The sequence below is a fragment of the Anarrhichthys ocellatus genome, unplaced genomic scaffold (genome assembly GCF_004355925.1).
Source record: "Anarrhichthys ocellatus isolate YVR2014 unplaced genomic scaffold, GSC_Weel_1.0 scaffold1, whole genome shotgun sequence".
In the NCBI taxonomy this organism is placed as follows: Eukaryota; Metazoa; Chordata; class Actinopteri; order Perciformes; family Anarhichadidae; genus Anarrhichthys; species Anarrhichthys ocellatus.
This window is the reverse complement of record NW_022280031.1, coordinates 982,047-1,008,258: the sequence shown is the minus strand read 5'-3', so window position 1 is coordinate 1,008,258 and position 26,212 is coordinate 982,047. Positions and strand designations below refer to the sequence as shown.

General features: G+C 40.3%; 1 protein-coding gene across 1 annotated transcript in view; it reads left to right on the top strand.

Annotated features, from left to right (window-relative positions):
- The window catches only part of cdh22 (cadherin 22), a 154,312-nt gene that overhangs the window by 97,254 nt on the left and 30,846 nt on the right, over positions 1-26,212 (top strand). Inside the window, exons 5-9 of the mRNA XM_031848850.1 lie at positions 4,567-4,686; positions 6,755-6,922; positions 8,743-8,924; positions 10,401-10,657; positions 14,863-14,999. Of these exons, the coding sequence (XP_031704710.1) occupies positions 4,567-4,686; positions 6,755-6,922; positions 8,743-8,924; positions 10,401-10,657; positions 14,863-14,999 (864 nt within the window). The remainder of the gene's footprint in view (positions 1-4,566; positions 4,687-6,754; positions 6,923-8,742; positions 8,925-10,400; positions 10,658-14,862; positions 15,000-26,212) is intronic.

Here is a 26,212-nt window from a genome sequence, read left to right as displayed (position 1 = left end):
TTTAATTGTTTCATTATTGTAGAGATATGATCAAGCAAAGCATCAAAAGTTTGATACCTGGCTTGCAGATCCAAGGGTGTCGAAAGGTTTCTGCACAGGAAAGGTTTTGTTCCTCATTGTTTACTCTTCTAGAATAGCAACTTCTGCCATTGTTTGTCTGGAGTCAAATGCTTAAAATTAATAAGATATTCAAATGTAAAGTTGACATGCCATGCTGGCCCACAATATTGTCTCCAAAAAATATTTTAAAATATAAATGTTCAAAGACTAACAAAGAATAGATTTACAATATATGTCAGAAAAAGTGAAAAATATCCTCAAATTCTTGGAAGAGAATCAAGGTAAGCAGGCCATTGGCATTCATGACATGGCAGACTTTTCTCCCCTTTAGTCTTCATTCTCTCTCACCCTTATTCTCTCTCCCTCGTTCTCTCCCCGCCTCTCTCTCCTGGGGCATTTATGTGGAGAGAGGAATGAATCACAGTGGAAGTAGTGAAGAAATAACTTTTCATGTGAAAACACCTCAGTTTTTATGGCTTTACTAAATGATCCATAATGCGGGCGGGGAGCACTCAGTCCTGCAGATTAAGGCGGGTCGTAGCGGGAAAAGAGGCTCGGTGCCGCAGCCGTTAGACCCCTCCACTGAAGCTCGCATCAGTACCACACCAGCTGAGATAGGCACAAATCTCTTTTATGAGTCTGCCTCTTAAATAGCTGTCAGTCTAGTGTCTCACACGTGGCAAACTCCTCCAGCTCCCCTCACAGTAATTGAACCATCTCTCCCAGAGAGCTGAAATAGTGTGGGAAGCCATTCCGACAGCCTGTGTTGATACCATTAAACCAAACTTGTGCATAAATCTAACGATATAGCTATCTTCGCCCACCACGGAATCCTCCACGCCCAAAAAAACAACCCTACTTCTTACTCCATTTAACCAGAGATGGTCCCAGGGTTACTTTGCATCTGAATGTTATTTACATAATCCTTTGAGAGAAACAGTTTGCTTCTTAAAGATCATTTGCAACACAGACTGTATGTTAATATGTTGTGATGACTGTTGCTTCTGTCATGTTAAGAGTAAGAAACAGACTAATTCATAGAAAGATTCATAGAAAGGACTAATGTCTGAGCTGCAAATTCTAAGCATATTGTCTTTACTTCATTAGTTGCTAAACTCACATACCTGCTGGGACTTTTTAGTGCATTAAAGAGGTGTTATACTTTAACAATAGAATTATAGAAACATTAATAATATAATAGAAGTGGTAAGAATCGTGAAATAAACAGCTGGTATTCAACCCCAATTATGTCTGAAGCATTTTGCTCTGCTAGAGGGTTAAATGATTAGCCCAGCCCGGTACTCGTTAAAGTTGCACGGCAATGAGAAACCTTGCAAAACACTGTTCTCATGAATGCTTTGGTGAATGCGAGGGAAACATAACAAAAAAGGAATTTGCTGTCATATCATTTAATTATTATACTGAAAATCACTTGTGTTACATTTGAAAGAATTAGCACGTTGCTGACTTTTCTATGTTAATGTTGTTTTGATGGTGTAAATATCTGCAGGCTCTGAAGGCAAGTGAGGTGAATAAATATCCATCTGTTCAGCAAGTGTCACAATTCTAAACGTGTTGTTCCCAGGCCCTCTGGCTTCTGGTTGACAATTGCAACCAGAAGTCAGAGGGCAATTTTGAACTCACCAGGTCACCCAACAGTAATGCACTATAATAAACACACACACACACACACACCTGGCTACACCATTTCAGTAAGAAGAGAATATCAACCATTGATTGATAACAAAAAGTTTGAAGTGATGTTTAAATATGCAATAACAGCACTAACAGACGGTATAATTGACTGGGTCATTCAATTTCATCATTGATGTTATTGCATAGATATGTTGAGAGAAAAAATACAGTTTTGTTGTATAATGAAACCAAAAAAACTCATCCAAAACAAATGTGCCCATCAGGGGGAATAAAGAGAAACAAACCTGTATATTTTGGTAATTAAAATTATTATTGCTACGGTGCGTGGTGTCTCATCTGAGAGCAATTTGTGATTGAAGTTTTAGCTGGTGAGAGAAAAACAACTCTTGAGCTAATGAATATCTGGAGCTTCTCTCCATTAGACATACTTCTCCTATTCCAATATGCATTACATTCGAATCTGAGAAAGTCAATAATTTTTATTGAATTCCCACAACTCCATCAACAGTAGAATCTGCTTAAGTGAGATTCCAACCACGCCAACAGATACTGTAAGTAATGACTTCTCCCACTAAAAACACTGATGCAGGCCAGAGCTTCAATAAGAACCCAAGTGCCAAACTCCCCGGTTCACTTCTCTTTTTAATATAAACACAATAAAGAAGCATTTGCATTTATATAGTTCTTCCAAGCCATCTGACGTTGCTGCAAGCCTTTACCCAGAAACAGCTGAGCATCAAACTGATTGTTACCTGGGGAAAATTAAGATAAGGGAGTAATCCCATGGACGAAAATGACTTTGTTGGACCCACAGCGGTAAGGCCAACCATGTAGGCAGAATTAGCTCTCCCCTGCCTGCTGCCAGTAATGAAAATACCTATACAGCCTTGTGTTTTCAATATGATAAGGACGATATCTCACTCATCCCCCAACTGAGATGCAGCTTATCTTGATCTTCTAAGGATCAGGGTGGTGTGCACTTTGGTATGTTTGGATGGAGTAATGACTGTATTGTACAACTCAGAATATGAATTAAAGGCTCATTCCATCCTATTTAACATGCAGTGCCTTTGAATCCACTGGGAGCGGCAATATATCGGGATACAAGGCTGTTGACGGTGCCAGAATTCGTGATTCTTTGGAATTGCACATGCTGGAGGAACGCTGATCCACCCATCCCTCCATCCATTTCTGTGTCCTCACTTATCCCATTTCACACCAATTGTTTCTCAGGATAATTTATCTTTGAGCTAATTTGTCACATTCCATGCAGATCAGAAAAGCTGCAAAACTGAACACCCTCATTTATTTCACTCTTATCATCGACCAGGTAGAATATTGTGTCGTATGCTGTTCATATGCTGTTCGAATGCAAACGGGCCAGTTCCTATCGACATCAAGGGGCGAAGAAAAGAGTGCTATCGGCGACAGTAACAGGATAGTGATCTGAGCTGTCTGATTTAATGGCCAGCTGACTTTAATGATAATCCACTGGCCTCTCCTTCCCTCTTTGCCCCTTAAGAGCTCCATTGGATGACAGGAAACAAACAGTGCTCTGACACTTCCCGCTAATTAGCATCATTAGCATATGGCCATTATGTGGCTGGACAGTAGCATGACAGGGCTCTGAGAAAGGCTTCAGCGGTGACCTTTGGTGGACAACACCAGCTGTCAGTAATTACCCGTAGCATTGGCCAGAAGCATGGAGACAAAGACCGACTTCTTGTCCTTGAGGACCTATGGCGCCCAGTAACGTCTCCCTTTTTATTTTATTTTTCCTGAGAGTGAAATTATTTATAGAAAGAAAAGAAAATGCTCATTTGCTAAAAGGCAAGTATGCAGTTGTTTCCTAACCGAAAAATGAAGTTTTAAAGGCTTTAGGCCGATCTTTCACTAAAATGTGTGACTAAATGGAGAGATGTGCCAGTCTATTTGCTGCCATGGGCTTGTGTATGCATACTGTTGACAAATATACTACTCTGGAAATAATTACTTTAACACCTGCTCCACAAATTCAAATTTTGAGGCTTCATGTGAAAATTATTCTATTCTCTGCCTAAGCGCGGTAATCACAAGTAATTGTTTGTTGTAGATTTCTTCAGCTTCTAACAGTCTTTGAAGATAAATGTTGACTTTATGCCTCCATGTTTCCTTTCATCTCTGAGTGCAACTTCCTTGCCGATGAGAGGCAAAGACAGCTCTGAGCATCGGTGTAGCGAAAAGGTAATTTCAACACAACAACAAATTTGTTTAAAAAACGAGATAAAATAGCTACCTGGTGCAGGGACATCTAAATGCATTAACCTGTCCCTCCCAAGTATAATCACAGAGTATGCAAGTACACACAAACAGGTCTCGGCACAAACTCATTCACATTCATTGCTGTTACTTTACTTGTGAGTCCTCCATATCAATGTGCTGCATTCCCTAGCTCACAACCCTGTAATCATCACATCTGTGTGCTTAACCCCAACTTTTACCCGTCTCTCTTAACCTTGACCTAAACCAAAATCTTTGTTGAACCATAACAACAATGCGTTGCCCTCAGGCCGCTCTTCAGAAGAGTAAGTACGGGCACTACTTTGAACAAATCTCCTCACTCTCAACGTCTTCAACTCATATTGGTCCTTGCAAAGATATAAGTACATTGTAAGTTGAGTTTTACATACACACACGCACACACACACACGCATAGACACAGACTGACGCATGGAATAAACACCCACATTCCCACATCAGCCCTTCCACAGTGTACAATTCCAGCACTTGTCTAAAGTTTCCCCAGTGGCCTCCTGGCTCAGAAGCTTTTATTTATTTATTGTTTGACAAAATGTCGTCTCTTTTCAACAGGAACATCCGTTATGAAGGTTACTGCATCAGATGCTGATGACCCTGCATACGGCAGCAGTGCCAGAGTGGTGTACAATGTACTGGATGGAGAAAAGATTTTCACTGTTGACAGACACACAGGTAAGAATTATAACAGCAACACATTCAGCCCTCCCTACTCCTGCTACTGTGTTTGTGCTTCTTCTCTTTTGTTACAAAACATTAATCAATGTCAAGCCTGGAGACCACAATTCCCAGATCAATCAAAATTCTGTGGCCAAAACCATATAATAAATTGGCCAAAAACAAGCATATTATAAAGTTTCAGCCAATAACTACTAATAGACACAAAAAAACCAACTAACACTGCATCCTTTATCTGGAAATACAACATATTTCTTCTCAATTTGTAAAGTAGCCAAGACCCAAATGGCAGGATAGATAGTTTTGTAGATACACAGTAGAATTCGATTTTCATTGCCTCGCGAGATAAGAACAGAAATGCAATTGATATAAGTAAAAAAATATTCGAACATCATCCTTTTTTAATATTAATGCAATGCATTATCATACTGAGGCTGCTCTATTTCACAGTCGGCGTACGCGGCCCTATTACTGTGTTAAATTGGTTAATGTTAAGGCTCCTTGATATGCATTGGAATGTGGATCGCATAGACTTAACTGACTGCATTCATTCAGTCCATGTAGACCCATCTACATATAGTCTCTACCATGATGTTGGAGCAATGGTGCTGTATACTAGCTGCGGATTGGGCCTGTACTTGTGACAACCCTAATTTAGATGCATCCCCTCTGGCCTTTGGTGGATGGAAGAGGAGCATGTCATCTGTCTCCCTCCTTGACTCCAGTGCTGCATGTACTATATTTTGGCTACTCATAGAACATGGCCCTGTGCTAAATGTGAATCAGTGAGTTGTGTACCCAACACAATGCAAACCTTTGGGAGTGAGACAGCACACCAAGCCCAGGAAATGCATCAATAGATTCTGATATGGAAAATCCCAAGGGGTAAAGTGGAATTATATTACTATTGCACAGTAAACCAGCCAGCTACTGATGCTGCTGCTACTGGGCCAAGAATGAGAATGTATCTTTTAAACCAAGAAGAACTATGTGCTAGTTTGTGATAGAGACAGATATAGATAGAGAGACCACAGTACTGGCTGTTTGAGTAACCAAATATAGTTTTTATGGAAACTTCAGGTGGCAAATGCCATATTTTTTCGTCCTGATGACAACAAGACATTGTGGTCCAGAGTCACATCTAACATATAATCTCGGAACCTATTGGCTCAGTCTGACCACGATAAGCCTCTGGAGACAAGGTCCAATGTCTCTGTGGTTCCAGTGTAGACAGTGGATATCTGGATAACTGATATCTGGATCGACACTTTCCCATACCCGGTCATTGTCTTCAATCCGATTAGCAACTTGAGATGCGAGAAAAAAGTTGAGAGATGACCTCTACAACCGGATTGCGTCACAAGTTGCCAGTATGTTTAAGCTAGATCGTTGTCAGACGATAGCCGTTTAAACTCTTCTGCCACCGAAGCCTCCTAAACAATAGCACTTGGACTTCAAACAGACTTCAAATGGAAACCAGAACGCTGCCGATGCCAAAATCTTGTTCTGTTGCCGACAGATTCTGTTTTCATCTCACCACTAACTGTGCTAAAATGCAACAGAATATGCACTCTGGAGTGAACAATGCCATTGCATACAGTTCTCTCTCTCTCTCTCTCTCTCTCTCTCTCTCTCTCTCTCTCTCTATATATATATATATATATATATATTATATCACTTTCTCCATGTCCCTTGCTTGCCCTTTGGAGATACACTTCTTAAGTTTTAGTGCAGTCTTCATTGGATGAGTTTTGATGCCAGTCGGTGTGACTGAGGCATGCCTTCATTCCACCCCTATATATTATTCCTTTTAATACAGCTGAGCCATAAAAAATGTTGTATGAGCAGAGGTGCAACTGTGACACGATCTCTTCAATCCAGCCAGCCTGAGGAGGGGAAGTGGAATGTGCTGCATATACATTGTATGTCTCCATAATACAGTGCTTATATAACTGCTAATCACTAATGCAACCTTTCCCGTGACCTCACTTACTACTCCTACTTTTCCCCACTCTCTCGCTCTTGTCTCTCTCCTTCGATCTCTCCTCCATCCCTCACGCATTAGGAATCATCATGACAGCAGTGGCAGATTTGGATCGTGAGACGCAGGAACGGTATGAATTGGTCGTCAAGGCAACAGACATGGCAGGACAAATGGGCGGCCTCTCCGGCTCCACCACGGTGACCATAGTGATCACAGATGTTAATGACAACCCGCCGCGCTTCCCACAGAGTGAGTGTCTCCTGCACATGATCTTACTTTAGGGCAAGTGACAGAGACGGTGAGACACAGGTAGGAAATGTCTGAGAATGTAAAAGACCAAAGTGAGAGTTCAGCGATGGAGGAGAGCAATGAGCCGACACATGAGAAACACTGAGAGGATGATAAAAGACACGCAATATAGTTTACAACCTGCTGGCCACTGACACCAATATGCAGTGGCGGCATCAGAGACCATAACGAATGGCCTGTGTGTAGTCCAAGAAAGTCAACTAAGTTAAATTCATGAGTCTATGAACCTGTAGCACCTAACAAAGTGTGGAGAATTGATACGTCTTTTGAAGCGAGGCTCAAGAGATGACTTAATCAATACTGTTTATTGTTCCCTCATCGTAATGTTACGTGTTTATGATGGTCAGGTCGTTTTGGGGCTGAATAGCTTTTACTTATCTTTTAATTGCACAGATGCGTAACAGGTAAAACATGCAGCTCACCACACAAAGAGTTAAAAGAAAGTCTCCTCAGAGCAAACAGCTTCAAGAGTCTCATTTATTTTTTGACATATTGGACCAACAGAAGTACTTGTAGCACAATAAAAAGTGAGTGCATTTAAAAGTCAGATTTCCCTCGCCACTAATGTTCTTCCCAATTACTGACATGTTATTAATATATTCATGAATAAAATACTAAAATAGTTGGCCACTTCCTTTTCTTGCTTTCATTTCTACTCTTCATTTTGCCCTCTTTTTTTAGATTTAAACCAGAAGACTGTTACTTCTGTTACAGCAGAGGGAACAGGATCTGACAACCTGGTGGATTGTATTTGATATGCCTCCACACACCTTTTCTTATTTCTGTACAAATCCTTTTTTTCCATCTCAGTAAATCCTATTTATCCAGTCAGAGGGATAAACCCTGCAGGATTACAGTATCATCAGTGTGGTGTGAGGGAATATAAAGAGATTGGAAAGCAGCTTCATAAATAAGATGCAAGGGAAGATGACATTCTGTATATGTAAGGACTTTGATGTGTTCACATAAAGTTTCATCTTTTTTGCTTTTATCTTTGTATCTTGTTCATAATGGACTCTGGCAGATCGTATACTTTTTATTCAGTCTGTTCTGTCATTTGAACAGAACTTCAGATTTAGGATTGCCTACATGTGTCAGCACAAATAATAGTCATCATATAATTGAACTTGCAGATTACGAACTATAATACCTGCTTTGTTGTTGTTATCTTTTATTAATGTAATTTCAACACAGTTACAATTGATTATTAAATTGATGTAATTATATTTTAACAGCGATACAAGTAGGGCTACTGTTTACTGTCATGTGTTCAGATGGAAGACATTGATGTGTACGGACAAAATATTATTTTGCACACTCCCTTTTATGTGAATGCAATCGTCACACCTACAATAACCGCCTGAGGTCTACTTGTTGCTGTTCATTCATTACAATCCCAACCCAACTTCATTTTGTTCACTACCCGTCTCTTCCTCTCTTTAGCTTCTTTATCTTTGTTACTCTCTCATCCCTTCCTCCTCCTTCTTTTCTGTTTCTGCTCCCAATCCATCTCCTCTACCACTATTCTCACTTCCAACCTCTCCACCTACAGCCATCCATCTATCTTTCCTCCACTGCCGTTGTTTTTCCTCTTCTTCTCCACGTCGCCTTTGTCTCTCATCCTTCCTCTTTTGTGGTGTTCTATTACTCCTACGCTGGTTTTCTTTCAGGTCTTCCCTCTGTTGATTTGCTAAACCAAACTCTCCTTGTTTTATCCGTCAATGCGATTTCCACCTTCGGCCACCTACTCCATGTACCAGAGATGTACCAGTTTTCTGTGTCAGAGGGGGCCGCTGTGGGGACACCAGTTGGACGCGTCATTGCAACAGATGCAGACATGGGAGAGAACACAGACATGAGCTATCTGATCAAAGAGGAAGGGGAGCTCTTCAAGGTCACCACAGATGTAGAGACACAGGAAGCTGTTATCTCCATCAAGAAGGTACAGTTAACTTAAACGAATGCTGCAATGCTGTTTCTGTTGTCTGTTAAGCCGATATTGATTTTCACCAGTAAAAAGGCAAAAAAAAAACAACATACAAATACTTTTCATTGCAAACACAATATCTTCTTATTCAGTGTCTTTCCTCCACAGCATGCCACCAATGACGTAAATGATCAGGCTTAGAGATATTCCTTCCTCTGTTTCAAATTATAAACGAGAATCAAGAGATGGCGTGTTTGCGCTGGAAAAGGGTAACTCAAAAATCTAAGTAGCTACCATCACCAGGTATGCTAGTTTTTTTTAAATGAATCTTTTAAATATTATATCAGGCTTCCTTGTCACACACACCAATCCTTATATATGTACCATATATGGTACAATCCTATGAAAAGTGATTGGGATTCTTTTGGCTAGAAATCAGCAAGTGACTGGGCATCTGCTGCTTGACAATCAACAAAACCAGTTTCGGGTCTTTTTGCTCACAGCAGATAAATCTCTTTAGTCAATAAGCTGAACAACTAATAGGCCCTGTTCCCGACAGAGAAACTCAATGCACGTCTGAGGAGATGTAGAAAGAGAGATGATTGGTCTTTGATGATTGATGATCATTAGTTTCGCACTGGGGCCTGACAGGTACTGTCTGTGCCGAGTTTCTTCAAAACCTTAAACAAAAATGCAGAATGCTAGCAGTAGTATCTTTTCATTGAAATACACAGATGTCAAAAGTGTTTCTCCTAAGTGACACATATTTGTTGTGAATCAGGCCGAATAGCAGAATGGACATGCAATATTCAGCCAGCAGAAGTGTTTTGCGTCAATGGACTGTCAACGATGTCTTATCTTTTTAGCTACCAACGGTGTTGACTTAGTGGTAAGCTGGTGATGCAGACGCAACAATAACTGGAAAGAATCCATCAACTCGAACGAGAAGCAATACGTGTACACTGGTGGTGTAACGGACCACGGTTGATCCGTACGGATTACTCGTCGCAGTTCGGCACGCACGTGAACTGCGGATTAATTACACAGTTTAACGTTAACCACTGCGGTGAGAAATAAAGTTTATTGACGATCGTTATCTGACAATATTCAGTAAAATATGTGATTAAAATGAGTCTGGAGCCTTGTAGACCAGCTGCTATAATGAAACAACAATATGGATCTTCAATGATTGACAATCAGTATCAGCGGCAAAAAAAAAACGTGATCAGGGATCACTAAAAGTTATATTTGCTGCCTTTTTGCTTTTGTGCTGATCCGATTCGTGACTCTGACCCGTGATTGGAGCCGAACGTTGAGTTTTATGATCCGTTGCACCAGTAGTGTACACTAATACATTGGCTAAGTGCTGCTATCATTCATTAGTACTGTTACAATATTATGGCCATCAGTGTCAGTACTACACATGATGCCACTTTAAATGGCTTATGTTAAAGGAAACAATCTTGAAACAGAATCTTGTTTTTCTTTTAGCCACTGGACTTCGAGAGCAAGCGCACACACAATGTTGTTGTGGAGGCAGTAAATAAGCATGTTGACCCTCGCTTCGTAGACCTGGGTTCCTTCCGAGACCAGACCATTGTTCGCGTCAGTGTGTCGGACATAGACGAGCCACCCATCTTTCAACCAGCAGAGGGCACTATCATGGAGGTGCAGGAGGATGCAAAAGTAGGAGCGACGGTTGGCATCATCACTGCCAGGGATCCAGATGTGAAGAATAAACCTGTCAGGTATGGCAAGGGCTCTAAGGCCAAATCACCAAGAACTCATCCTACTGTTAGAATGGTAGAATATTTACCAGACTTGAGCTACTTGTTGTGTCAGAAAAAAAGGTTATGGCAAAATTTCAGTCCCTTGAGTTACATGTGAATTGTTAGTTTTACATGTTTGTTATATTCTCAAACCTTGATCGGTGTGTACTTTGTCCATATGGATAACATAGGACAATGTGTTAACACAATCAGGGTCCACAATGGAATGCAAACCTCTGCCACTGAGACAACTATAAAGGGGCAGTCAGTAGAGGGCAGATCACCGCCAGGTTGTATGGTGTGACTGAATGGACACAACTCACAATTGTCTATCTACCCGTTTGGTCCGAAATTGTATCAGACCTGTACTTTATTTGCACGTCTCACACCCTCTCATTTTAATCTATGCAGCTAATTCCTGCACCGCCTCTGTGAAGGCGCGTCTCAGCTCCAGCTCATAATCAAGCAATTATTTAGGCAAAAACGTGTAAATGTGAGGTTGAAGCCCTATAAAAAGGCAAGGAATAGCTGTGTGTGTAGTTCCATTAGCTGCAGCAGAATGCAATATTAGCTATGGAAACAAGAGGTGCACAGTCACTCACCCTCTCACTCACTCACTCACTCACTCACTGATGCACGCACGTTCGGATGCAAGCAATCGCTGGATTTTCCTTGCTTAGAAAATACAGACTGGCGCTTTAAAGGAGAGAATTTCTTCTGACCCAGTAATACTGAGGCTGCTTTGGTGTGAATCTATGATTTTATTTGATGATCATATTAAATGTGCCATTAATGAAACTCTTTTGTCTCTGAAAGATTGAAACTGTAGAGATAATATCAAAACAGTACTTAGATACTGTAGGCACACAGGTGCTTTTCGCAACAGTGGGTAGTCTGATAAAATACATCAACCAAAACATTGGCAATAAACTATTGCAGTGGAAAGATTACTGCTCAAATGGAATACTAATATTAGAGAGCAATGTTTTGCATGACAATGACTACCTTGTTTTTATATGACTTGGACTCTGCAGCACTGTCACATGGACATTCAATCTACAAACCTACAGTTGTGCACTTAGTGCACCTTGCATGAACTGTATATTACTTTACGACAATAGATCGTGTTTTTTTTTGAACAAAATGTCTACTATGAAAAATCGAACTCTAAAGAACAATAACTCACTAGTTGCAAGGAAATGCGCAGGTAGCTTTTCCTTTTTTTTCCTTTTTTAACAATTCCTCTGAAAGATGGAGTGAAAGCCCAAGCAAACGGTGAATAGTGGGACTTGTACAACGGATGAAGCTGCGCTGTACGTCTCTTCTTGCTCTCAGATCACTGTGTGTGATAAAATCAATATCGTCTGGTAATCTTCTGTACCAAGGTCTATGGTTTATATGTCCTCAGATGAGCAATTGCAGTGTGAGAGGGGAATGTAGATAAGGGCTAAGACAGTCTCACTGACAGAGTACACACAGAGACACGCAGTGCCTGTGCAAATTACCTCGATTAAAAATGCATGAGGCTCAGAGTTTCAGGTGTAATAAAGTACAACACAATGGCAGAGCTGTCGTTCACCAGTGTCTTGGCAGCCTGGAGCTGAAATTGTGCGTGTGACACGTGTACAAGCATATATGAGTGTGTGTGCGTGTGTGTGCATGTGTGTGTGTTTATGTGTGTGCATGTGTTTCAGTTAGTGGATAAGTGGGTGAGAGAGAGAGAAGTTGGCTAGAGGCCACCTACTGGGCAAAGTTAGTGAGCTTGTGGCCTCTGGCGTTAAGCATCTCTGAACTCTGCATAATCATGCACCCTGAGTGATGAGGTTTTAGTGCAAAATATGCCTGCGCTGTGGATCTGATCAGCAAGACTATGCCCTCTATTGCTAAGAGGTCTGCAATTGGAACCACTCCTCATGTAACAACTAAAACAGAGAAAGTCTCACATACAACGTTGCAAGCAGGTTATCAAACTTCTGGCAGATGCACTTGTCAAAAGGTCTTGCAAAACAAACAAGATAAAACAATTTCTCTAGTTTAAAGGACACAAATACTACTTAGCCTGTGGTGGGGATGTGAGTAACCATGTGTGACGCAGCCAAGTTTGGTCTTTGCGATGTAGGCGTCTTGTGTTGGAAAGAAAGTGCATATTTTATCCCAATGGTGAAAAGACTCAAAGGATTGTTAAGAGACTAAAAACATAGGGATGATGTCCCCCTACTCTCATCCCACAAAAACTGTCATGTACTGGAAACCAAGGATCATTTTTTGTTTACTTTTGAACAACAGTGATGGTATGCACGTAGGGAGACACGGATGGCCAAAACCAATTAAGAGTTGTTTTTTTGTACTGTTGAAAACTGGACTGTACTGAAAGAAAAACAAAGATAAAACAAGATATCGCCAGCACAATAGACCCTTTTACAGCAGACATCATCAAAAACAGCAAACTTCTACGAAATTATGACCGTTTCAGAGCACCAGGTTTTTTCAGTTAAACAAATGACTATGTTAGCTGGTGCCCGTGGTTGCAAAGAGTGGCTTGTGTAATTGGTTGGCGTAGATAATAAAGACAGATGAGTTATGTATTTGAAATTGATTGAAGGCTTATACTAGAGAAAACCTACATCTTCTGTTTTCCTCAACTGCCGTCACTTCGAGCAAACATGGACACAGTCGGCTGAGAGTCACCGGTTAACACGGTCACTCGTTAAACCCAAACACCTGTGGCATCTATAGCTGCAAGCTATTGAACATGTTTGTTTTGAGTTTATTGAGTTTTAAATCTCAGTGGCCACTACAAAGCGCCATGGTATTTGACGTAGCGTAAATGACCACAGATAACATAGTTGCAAGCATCAAGTGACTTGTATGCTTGCTCTTGCTGGTGTAATGTTACACACTAGGTTTCTCCAACAAATACACATATATCTGTATTCTAAACACTGATCAATTTGTTTAGGTTGCATCTGTGATCTTTGGTTGTTAATGTCCTTGCCTAGCTTGACAAGCTATTGCACTCTGCTGTACTACCGTTGTCGAACTCCCCGCGCATCATTGTTTACAAAGGGTGAAAGGGACTATTCAAACTGTGTTAAAGGAGATAGAAATCTGTTGTAATTGTTTATTCTGGAGTGTTAATGACCAGCATAAATGTATTTCAGCCAAATCAAATCACTGCCCTGAATATGATGCAATGTCATTTAAAGCAGTGTTGTACACCGACAGATAGAATGAACATACACATACACGTAGGCTGTTTGTATCACTGTGTGTAACCCTTGTTCAGTATATTAAACACATGGTTCACTAAATGTTGACTGTTCAGATGAATTCCCAGAGCAGATTATCTTCAGGTCATTGTAACTATAAACAGTGAAAGAAATATTTCATATAATGACATGTGCTGATATGATTTAAATACGAATATGCAATGCAATTCTACATCCACACTATTTTGAAAATTAATGTGTGATCAGACACCTTTTTAGTCCTTTTGCTGCATATAGCATATAGTTCTCTTGAAATAATTTTTTTATATACATGTGACCGTCATTTTCATGATACAGGAGACTGCTGGCTGGCATGTTTGTCAGAGGGGCCTTAAGAGCTTATAATGCCCATGGGACATTATTATGGTTTATGTGGGCATGAGTAAGCCAACCAACTGTGTGTGTGTGTGTGTGTGTGTGTGTGTGTGTGTGTGTGTGCGTGTGTGTGTGTGTAACTAAGAACAAAGAAACCTTTCAGCGGATTTTTGTTGACTCACCAATCTTTACCCAGCACCCAGTACCCCAGGAAGGAAAGTTGCATTTGTGTTTTTTTCTAGAGCGCACAATGACAATTTAATGATTATATTCTTACTCTGAATAGGCAGAGAAAGTGCTATAGCCACTTGCAGTTAAGAGACACATTGCAATATTAGGGTCACTCGACTGGCGACAAGTATCCGGTAAATGTTTTTAAATTATAATTACCTTAACCCTGGCCGCTTCTATATGAGTTGTTATTATTTAGTGCATTCCGAAGTAAAATCTCCAAGTCCTTTTTTAAGAAGCAAAAAATGAATAACTTCATAAAATTACTTAAAAATTGAGATTCCTGTATAATTATTGACTCTCACCTTCCTCTCACTTATAGCTTCTTATCTTTAACATCTATGTCTTATCTCGTGTATGCTGTTACAGGTTCTCCATCGATCGGACCACGGACCAGGAGATGATCTTTCATATCGATCCTGGATCGGGTGCCATCACACTGGAAAAGATTTTGGACCGAGAGACCGCAGGATGGCACAATATCACAGTGAGGGCTGTAGAAGCAGGTACATTACTTCCTATCACAAATTGTGCTTATCACACATCATGGTTTGTACATCGTCATACTGTTGGGAGGAATGTGATATTACTTATTAAGTGGTTACCTTTTCACCTTGCCTAAGATTCTCAAGGTTGGTGAAAATACTGTGCAAAATCCAGTTCAACAAGTATGTATAATTACTTCCACCAGGTACATTCTGAGCCAGAATTAGTTTAAATATATGTTAACATGTTGACTGTACGAGACATGCAGATTTTAAGATGACAAAACAAAGCCTTGATGAAATGTGCCATTAAGATAACACCAATATAACAGCAATGAATCTCATATCCCGGGTAAAACTAAATAAACAATGACAAAACTTAGATAGATAAGGGGCAACTAAAACTCTGCTCTAATAAAGAACATTTGTATTTGTTTAAAAAAGTCGTGGCCTAGTTATTGAAAGTTAAGGAAAGTTGGAATTGCTCTGATGATTGGCAAGCTTTGCCTACCCAGTGCCTGCCAGTGATGAAGACTGTGCATGCTGAATTAGCTCTCCTAACATTTGTCTTCTCCCACCAGGGTGATAAGGGGTGACAGACATCCTCAAACTGCTGTGATCATTAGCTACCAAAGCTTCTGGCATATTTACAGCAGACGAGTATTGTGACTTTCAGCTTTGTGAAGTGGGAAAGTAATGTCGGGCAGCAGAACAACACTTCAACAGGCAGTGTAAACTAAATGTATCATCTGTGAACAAGATACGGAACGTTTCATTGTATGAAAATGAAATAATAACTCAAAAATTGGCAACATCATTACCTTTAAGTAAATAAAATGTACAATAGTCTGCATTTAATGGAATTATTTTATGTGAGATGTAGTTTTAAATACTGTAATACCGGTCATCAAAATCACTAATGTAAACATATACTCAAAACATCTTTTGAGGAAACCATGAGGATATAGCCTACTTAAGGTTTTGTGCATGATGTAATACTATTTCATTATGGTATGATTATGACATAAAATAAGCAAAAAAAGTAGAATAATAATAATGTCAGCGTATTGTGTAATAATTAGTTATTTTTAAAATAAGCACTTTTTTGATTATTGAAATCATTCTAATAGGTTGCATCTGATCCTAAAAGTCACAGTTCAGATCTTATCACGGTTTTGAGTCATGGATCAGTTAGGATCAGCACATAAGAAAAAAGGAACAAATATAACTTTTAAATGCCCAGAACACATGTTTTTGCCAATACCAATTACCGATTGCTGATGATCCGCGTTGGCTGACACATATTATTTTTGTTGTTTTGTTTTGGTATAGCAGCTGGTATACAAGGCTCCAGGTCCCAAATATAATTTCAACCTCTCTGAAGTTAGCGTTATTAGCATAAAAACACACCATTCAAAGGATTAACAAATAAAAGAATCCCAAATCTTGGATTTAGCCGTTTTGTTTGTACTGTACTCTGCTTAGAGCTAATGTTAGGAAGTTAAACAGGTCATAATTACCTCTCTTATGTGTATTATTTATTGCTGTGAAAACATCTCTTTCAAACATCTGTATATATTCTTATTGAACCGTATGAATGGAGAAGGCGTCAAACAGGAAGCTGCCGTACATATATTCTTGACACCCCACCAGACTAGACCGCCAACAATGCCAAGCTGCAGGTCAAATTTCCGCAGACCACAGTAGGAGGGTCTTTTTTCGCCTTCGTATAGGCATGGAACATGTACTTACTAAGCCATTGTGCTAGGCATGTCTTGGATAGGGCTGACAACAACATTACCAAAGCACATGAACAGCTGTCCATTGGGGTCTGTGTGTTCAACAAAACATGCCAATGCACAAACTGGGGAAAGCAGATGTAAATTTGTCTCCCTGTCCCCCACATAGGGGGGAAGACAAAAAAACATTCAGCTGTATAACCTTTGACCAAAAATAACTCCTTAGGTTCTTTGGAACAAAGGAGGGATTTGGTCTGAAGGTAGCCTAGCTATAGTCCCCATAACGCAGCAAGCAACTGGGATGCACAGACTACAGATTACAGGACTGTCACACACTCTTTCAGCTGAGGTCACTGCAAGCAGCAAAGCTGTTTTGAAGGACAACGCCTTCAGAGAAGAATGCTCCAGAGGCTCAAAGAGACCCTTCACTGCCATTGGGGGAGGCAGGTATCACCGTGCGTTGTCTACTGACCCTCTGATAGAACAGCGCCACAAGAGGGTGGCCAAAGACTGGTCTGGTGGCATGAAGAAATGGCTGCTGCATATACTTAAACATTGACATGAGACAGCCTTCTATCCACCAAACACTGTAAAAAGGAGAGAATAGACCCAACTGCACAGGACAGGGGATCTAGCCTCCTTTCCATGCATCTGCATTGGAACCCTGACCACTTTTCCCCTAACATGCAATGGTGAATACCGCTCCTGCCGCCTGGATGGTCTGCACAACCTGCAAAGACAGTGAAGCCCCCCTGAGCCTGTCCCTCTGAGGAGTCAAGCCTGGAGAGGATGGCCCAGGGTGGGCAACGCTCCTATCGCACCCGCTTCCTGAGACAGTGCCCTCCAGAACTAGGGGATGGTCCAGGGCTGGGCCATCATCTTAGGAATGTACGCATACCATAGCGCCGAGCAGCGACCTGGGGCTAACAGAATGACCTTAAAACTGCTCTTGCCTCACTCCCCAACAGGAAAGGAGGAGTGGAGCAGTGGAAAAAAGCGTAAAGCAGCTTTTTTGGCCATGGCACATGTACAAATATATCCACTGCCAGGGATGGATTAATACAGTGGCCAGAGGGGGGTTTAGCAAACAGATCCACTTCCTCTTTTCCACCTCTGGGTGATGCTTCCACTCATCTGGTAGGTGTCAGCCTCTCAACATGAACACATCACCCTCGTTCTCTAGACTGCGGAGAGCCTTCCGAGACAACAGGTGCTCTGAGGCCCACAACCACAGGCTCTCCGCCATACCCAACAGGGCATCGGAACTAATTTCACCCAGCTTGTTGATATAATCCGCAGTGGTGCGATTGTCGGTCCTCACCATCACATACATCCCTCGTATCAGGGGTCTGAAGTGCTGGAGGACCAAGAACACTACATATAGCTCAAGGAGGTTGATTTGTGAAACCACACTAATCACTCTCCCCAGTCAGGGGGACTTGGCCATGAAGGTGAGGTCACTGAGATAAAAGAAGACCCTCATGTCATGGTTGTGTTGCTACAACTGCATGTCGTTCAACTTCACGACTTAGGTGGTTTTCATATGTTCTGCCAACTCATCAAGGACATCATGGTCCTCAGCAGTAGCCATGAATGTCATCTTTCTGATACCAGGTTGAAAATACAGTAATCATTAACGCTCCTCTTAGAGCTGACAAACATCACTGAAAAAGGAGGAAGCGCTTACATTTTTTTCATCTCTTTGGTCTTCTTGCCATAGCAAAGAGAATAAAGAATGTAATAACTTTGGGGAGCTGGGAAGTTATTACTAAACCATTACAAGTAAACTTGAGAAAATGAGGAGGCCTGGTATCCCTCACTTTTTCAATCTCATACAGATGAAGTGATTTTGGGATTGCAGTGAAAGCAGAGGAGATTGCATTCAGAACCTAACTGGTTTTTCGCTATCACACACAAGAAGGAAACAATGCACAAAAACAAAGCTGATTTTAAAATGTCTTCATATTTGCTCCTCATCCAACACAAACATTAGGACAACATTAGACTTTCTCAGTCTTTTTTTTTCAAGCTGAATTCCCAGAGCAATTTGGGAGCTTTTGTTCTCCTCTTCTTTGTGCTTGGCATTATGTCATAGGCACATTTTAATGTTAATTGAACATTTCAAGCGGCCCTAACCCTTCCGATATCAGACATAAACACATGCCTGCACTTGATAGATAAAGCCTCTCACATTGCCTTCCAAGGAAACATCCCGACAGACGGAGTCAATGGTCAACGGCATCAGAATTCCCATCCAGAATGTTTCTTTATCACCAGTTAGCTCACGGAGTCCTGAGAGCTGTATGCGAACAGACAGGAGACAGAGAAAAATACAAAGAGATAGAAAGAAAAAAAAAGGGCCACAAGAGAGATGGGAATAGAGGGGGGAAGAGACTTGCAGGCAGTATTTTAAGAAAGGACTTCATTTTCAAAATAATGATTTTGTTCTTCTCTTATTTTTTCTTCGGTCCCCGTGCTCATTAAGGCTGGAGAGCCACAAGGTCAACTTGTATGAGGACATTGTTAAAACTACAGTTTTGTGGCACAACTCTTAATTATTCCCCCAGTCCATTACTGACCTTTGAACTATTGCATTGCCACTGTATCCGTATTGGACAAGTGACAGCAGCTTTCGGACCATGCTAGGAGTCCATGCCCTAGGATTAACCCCCACTAAAAAACTGCAAGAAACACACTAAATGTCAATTACCACACACGAGTCTGTGCAGTGCACGAAGAAAATAAGTTTTAGTTCAAGCATAAGTATGACCAGACACTGTGATGATACCCCACCAATCGAACACAAACATACACTTATGCACAGCATGTCCTCAAATTCACCCAATTAAAAGTAGCACCCGATAGCATCTCTTTCTACACATATTGTCACTGTAGAGGAAATAACCTCTCACCTGTATAGTACTTGTCTCCCTTCCACAGAACACAGAATCTCCTGAGCACAGGAGGAGCATTTAACTGCACTGTCCCTAGCTGGGGTACTCGTACTTCCTGACAGTCTTCTCCATAGAAACATATCAGGGTAAGTTAGATTGACATATAATTTTCGAGAACTGATAGCAAGTATGATATCACCTTGCAAAACTGCTTTTTTTACCCAGACAGGCAGGTGGGAAAAAAAGAGCATCACCCTGAGGGCAAAAAGATACCAAGCCGGAAAGTCTTTATCTTTTGCACTGTTGCAGGGGAAATACATTTTCTACAGCATAACTTTTCTCACCTACTGTCGGGCAAACAAATGCTACACCGTTTGATTTTTATTACCGTTACAACATTATTCTCCTCCCTCTATAAAAGGGAGATAAGTGTCTCTTTTCAATCACAGTTGGAAAATGCAAACAAAAACGGATCTAAAGAGGGAAGAAGAAAAAAAAGAAGTAAAACCTATTTGTGGACTACAAAACGTGCTTCACATAAGACTGGGAGTCAAAATGAGACATTTCACCAAACATGGCATGCTATTTCTTATAAACTATGCACCACAGAGAGTTTAAAGGGCTCTGCTTGGATTATGTATTAGATGCTATTGTGGTGCAGCGCACATCTGTCAACAAGGGTGAGGAGATGTGTAATCAGGGACTAGAGGCTGTGACCTGGTTGATGTGTACTGCTCGTCTGTCCTGTTATATAATTACTTACATGTCCTTACTGTCAGTGTAGCTGCTGCTGCGGAGGAGGAGGAGATCCTGAATACTCAAACAGTTGTATGATGTGTTTTGTTTTCCTAGGTTGACATCATTTATTTGTGCTTGGGGGGAAATTATAGCATTCAAGGCCACAGAGTGAGTCTCAGAATAATGTAAAGATGAATGGTTACATAGACGTGACAGTCATCAGGGTTATGTAAATGTTGTTGTTTGTTGTCTAATTATGTGCTTTATAGAGTAGCAGTCTTCCTTGAGATGAATATGAAGTGAACTTTTTGTTTGGTTGCTTCATCATCTCTGCATTGATGATTAAAACTCCACTCAGTAAGTTTTGATTCGAGTTGAGGCATCCGCCGCAGGAGTGCAGCATGTTAATAATCACATTATTGCACTGATTACCATTACTTATTTGTCCCTCACGAAAAAGCATGTTATTCTGGAGGGATGTGCAATAACGTCACATTGAAGCATTGGACGAGTTTTCTGAACTCAGATTGCACCTCATTGCCAAAACCAAAAGAGCACCCCACTGATGAGTTTTCAGTCACCAGCAGAGGTGTGTTGGCAAAGACTCTGGGAGGTTACGATCACTGCCAGTTTAATTCTCTGTTGTCAAACAAACATTGGATATTGAAGATTTTCTTTCTGGAAAATGCCATTCTGGCAGCATTCACCAAGGCCTTGCACTATGAAGCAGGATTTGTGGTTTGCAAGGTTTTAACAGGTTTAACCCTGTTTTTTTAGTTAATAAATATGAAGAATGTTAAAGTCATAATACAGGATAAAAGCAACACGGTTTAAACTGCCAAATGCAGAAAAAAAGAACACAGACTATGAATGCGTAAATGAACAGGGCTATAATATCACTGCCCCATAGTGTGCCATAGATCTAACTATAATTGCATGTGTGTATTCATTCAAATTAATGTGTTGCTTAGATGTATTCGAATGGCGTGTATTACAATATTTAGGGCCCGAGCACCGACGTAGTCGGAGCGGAGGACCTATTGTTTTTCGATTGTTTATTATTATTATTGCGTGTCTTTCGTCGCAAAAAGGAGGTGCTTGGGATACTGGAAAACTTTCGAAATTTGGCACGCAAGCCAGAATTTGCGAAAATTGCAGTCTGATTGGGGTGTCCAGCTGCGGTATGAAATATTGGCTCGATAGTGCCCCCTATTGAGTAGCCCCAACATTGGGTTTCACCAAGCTGTATGAAATTTGGTAGGTATGTGGACCGTGATGGGACGCACAAAAAATCCTCTTGGAGTTTTTCATCAAACCAAACAAGTCGGCCATTTTGAATTTTATGACGTTTTCAGACCGTTTCAAGGCGTCATACTTTAACGAACTCCTCCCAGAGATTTGAACCGATTGACTTCAGATTTGGTTAGTATGCTCTTGAGACCTTGGCAGTGAAAAGTTACTCAAAGATCAAAAAGTTATCGAACTATGTATCCGTGGCGGGGCGTCGAAAAAACACCATTCGCCGCGAAACAGGAAGTTGTTGTAACTCGGCCATACATTGTGTAATCTGCTCCAAATCTCTCATATGTCATAACATCCTGAACTGGAACACATCTATAAGACAATTAAGAATCATAGTAATAGCGCCACCTAGTGGCAACCGGAAGTTGTAAGTTTTGTACTTTGACATCCTGCTCCTCACAGATTAATTAGATCCCTCTCAAATGTTGTCAGAAAAGTCTTAAGACCTTGATAATGCTTCATTGTGAAGATTATAAGAAGTTATCGAAGGGCGGCGACGTGGCGGCTCGGCGAATTTCGATCCTTCGCCATGAACGAATAAACGGATGTATCTTGACTCCACATCATCAGATCTTTACCAGATTTCACATGTTTGATTAGACTCCAGGCCTGAAGACATCTGCAGGCCAATTTTGAATCATAGTCATAGCGCCACCTACTGGTAACAGGAAGTTAAAGTCTTTATACTTTGGCTTGTTTCTCTTAGTAGGTAAATCAAATCAATATCAAATTAGTTCCACACACATATAAGAAGTTCATAATGCCAGTTCATGAAGCTTTTGATGTTTCGTTGAACGCCGTTGCCATGGCGATGCAGTCTTCGCCATTAACAACGAAGGTAATTTTGAGAGGCTAAAAATGCTCGAAACATAAGCAAACTTGGCAAGCAGATTACAAGCCCGAAATGTAGTTATAGAATATGAATTTATTGGTTCAGAGTGGCAAATCGGCTCAATAGCGCCCCCTACAAAATTTCGATGAAGCAGCCCTCGCAGTATGTTTGACCTAGATGTATGAAATATGGTAGGAATATGTATCACACATGGACTTCAATAAAAGTCTCTTGGGGCCATGCTCTAAACCCAACCGGAAGTCAGCCATTTTGAATTGTTTATGAATTTCTAGTGTCGTTTTTGTCATTTCCAGGTGCTGCACTTTAACAAACTCCTCCTAGGGAATTAATCAGATCAACTTCAAATTTGGTCGGTACAGTCTAAAGACCTTTGTGATGAAAAGTTACTTAAAGCTTGTTGTTTTGTGAAAAGCTGTTGCCGTGGCGACACATTCTTCACCCTAAAAATTTTTGAGAGGCTAGAAATGCTCGAAACATAAGCAAACTTGGCATACACATTTAAAGCCCAAAATGTAGTTATATAATATGATTTTATTGGTTCAGAGTGGCAAATCGGCTCAATAGCACCCCCTACAACATTTCGACGAAGCAGCCCTCGCTGTACGTTTCACATAGATTTACAAGAATTGGTAGGCACATGTATCACATGTGGACTTAAAATAAAGTCACTTGGGACCATGCTCTAAACCCAACCAGAAGTCAGCCATTTTGAATTTTGTATGAATTTCTCGTGTTTTTTTTCCATTTCCAGGTGCTGTACTACGAACTCCTCCTAGGGAATTAATCCGATCAGCTTAGAATTTTGTCAGAACAATCTAAAGACCTTACCGATTGAAAGTTACTGAAAGCTTTAGGTTTCATCCAACGATGTGGATATGGTGTGATGGCCATTTTACATGGTTCGCCATCATCCATCAAGCTGTTGTAACTCGACTGTACTTTGTCAAAACTGTCCCAAACTTGACATGCTTGTTGACTGTCATGGCTTTAGGACTTCTGCATGCCAATATTAACTCATAGCCATAGCGCCACCTACTGATAAGCACGGACGTAAGCAGGATTCTATAATTACAGCGGCCCAAACACTGAACTTATTGAAAGGGTTTGTGGGCACACCATGAGAAAAAGACTTCTCTGATCTAAATATGTGCAAACTAAGATGCTTGGAGAGCAAACGTTAGATAACAGTGCATTTTCAAACCATGTCAGTGGGCATTAGTATAAATGATCTGTCCAGAGCTTCTTCATGACAATCAGGTTAAACGTTACAATGAATGCTTCACACTACAATCTAAAGTTACAGAAGAACTTAAAATGAAAACAGTGTTAAATTAATGTGTTCAAGTAACAACAGCAAATGGTACTACTGTTTTGTTAACTTTCACGTAAGTCCAAATACAATCAGTAGGACACTGCAGGGAGTTGAACCCAATCCCAGTAAACTCTGTTATGTTACAAACACTGAAGCACATTCACACACATTCATTTTCTTAATGATCTTTAAAGGCTTACATTTATGATTGTATCGGACACTCAAAACATTTGAGGATTAAGACCTGGCAACATGATCTTGCTACGCTGCTGGTCTACACAGTAAATATCTCACTCATGCACGCAGAGTGTGATGGTCACAGAAATTCATAGCCGCGTCACCCAGAGTCCTGCCAGTACCAGGAAATACCGTTTAACTTGTGCACGCAGTGTATGACGGTCACAGAAATGCATGGCCAGAGTTCTGCTAGTACCCTCGACGTGCGTGAAGTTGCGAGGGCCCGATCAATGCTGCTCGCAGCTTTAATTCAACCTTATTCTTTCATCTGCAACCCCGGTGGTGTGAATGGGATTTGGGAGCAGATCAAAAAGAAATAGGCTATAATTCAAAGCGGTAAGTAGACTTAGTGTAGGCTAATTTTTGTCAAATTTGAATGTCAATGTTATAAATAAAGCTTTGAACTATTCGGTACATCCCTACTTCTAATGTTCTTTTGGTATTATACTATTTGTAGAATTAGATTGCAGTGGTGGCTACGTAGGATTGTTTCCGATTCATGTTTTTCCTATTGTTTTAAAATGTTGTGAAGTCCAAAAGTCAAAATTTATTGAAAAAATGAAAATGTAATCATCTCCAAAATTATTTCAATTCAACTAAATATTCTGCGTTAATCCATATTTCTTGTTGTTAAGCCTTTTTACTGAGGTACAAAAAAAAATGTAAACAGGGTGGTCTATCAGCAATCTGACAACACCATAAATTACATTCATATGTAAACACAATAACACAAAATTATATATTTTCATATATTGCTTTCATATATTCGCTTATGTGTGTTAGCTTCTTAAGCCGTATGTTGCAGTGTGACATGCCAGAGTCATGCACTTACAGTAATGCAGAATTTTTATTTATTTTTTATTTAAACCTTTATTTAACCAGATGAGTCCCATTGAGATTAAAAATCTCTTTTTCAAGGGAGACCTGGCCAAGACAGCATTGCCTCGCCTTACTTTGCTAGGGGTTCTTTTATATATGCTGTGGGTGATTATAAAATATGAAAGTCCATTTTACACTGCCTGTGTTGCAGCTGAAAGCTAAAATTGTCAAATAAGCCATAATTTCCACAATGCGATGCATAAAGCAGCCTTCTGTACTATAAGAATACATCTAAGCAACACATTAACTTAAAGGAATACACAAACTAATTATTAATTTTCATTATAAGTATAATCAGATCTACTAGTGCCCTGAATGTGGCATATTATACGTCTGCAAATTCACACATTCAGCAAATTTTCGCCAACTGTCTTTCCTGCGTTTGGCAGCTGTAACTGTGTTACTTTTAGCATGAATTATGTGTTTAACTTGTATTTTTCTAATAATATAGTTTGCTTTTCGCTTGTAAAATATGCGGTACTGCTGACGTTTGACTTGTCCATGTTTGTGACTCGTCATACCCTGCAAACACCGCCGCTTTTATGTGAACGCCCTTATAGCCCAATTAAAAAAAAACACTTGGTTGAAATACTGGGTTAATTAATAACCATGGTCATAGGGCCACTTAGTGGGATCGCGTTTGTTAGAGTTAGTGAAGCCAGATAATGCAAATATATCCCTGGTATGTTGAACCTGCTTTGCGGTACAGGACCCAGTTTTATAAAAGTGAAATTGAAAAAACAGTCTTGTATTACAAAGTGAGCTATTGGGATTAATGTAGAAAATAAAACATAATTATTGATATTATATTACAATTCTGCCATAAGATCCCCCTAAATATTACACACTGTCCTTTAATTACTTCTCATTGTTTGACCACGACAAAAGAATATGAATCTGGATGAGGTTTGATGTTGAGGTTTTGTGATATTTATAAAGCATCAATGAGTGTGTATCGTAGAGTTTACAGTGAGCATGTCTCACCTGGTGTTTGGATGGAAAGTCCAATTGGGATTTTATGTATGAGATTGGTGCTATAGGTTCAGCAAGATTATTGTTTACATTCATTTTGTCCATGAGTTTTCTTTGTCATGGAAATAAATGAAAAGCAGCACAGAGGAAACCTATGCATTTAGAAGCATGTTTTGATTATCCTTGGATCAGACATGTGTGTATGCTAAACCTGTTTAATCTTGATGGTGGTGGAAGTTACTTTCCATATTTGTTGGCTGAACATTGTAATGGAATGAGCGGCTGTCACCAGCACCTGAATCTGTTAT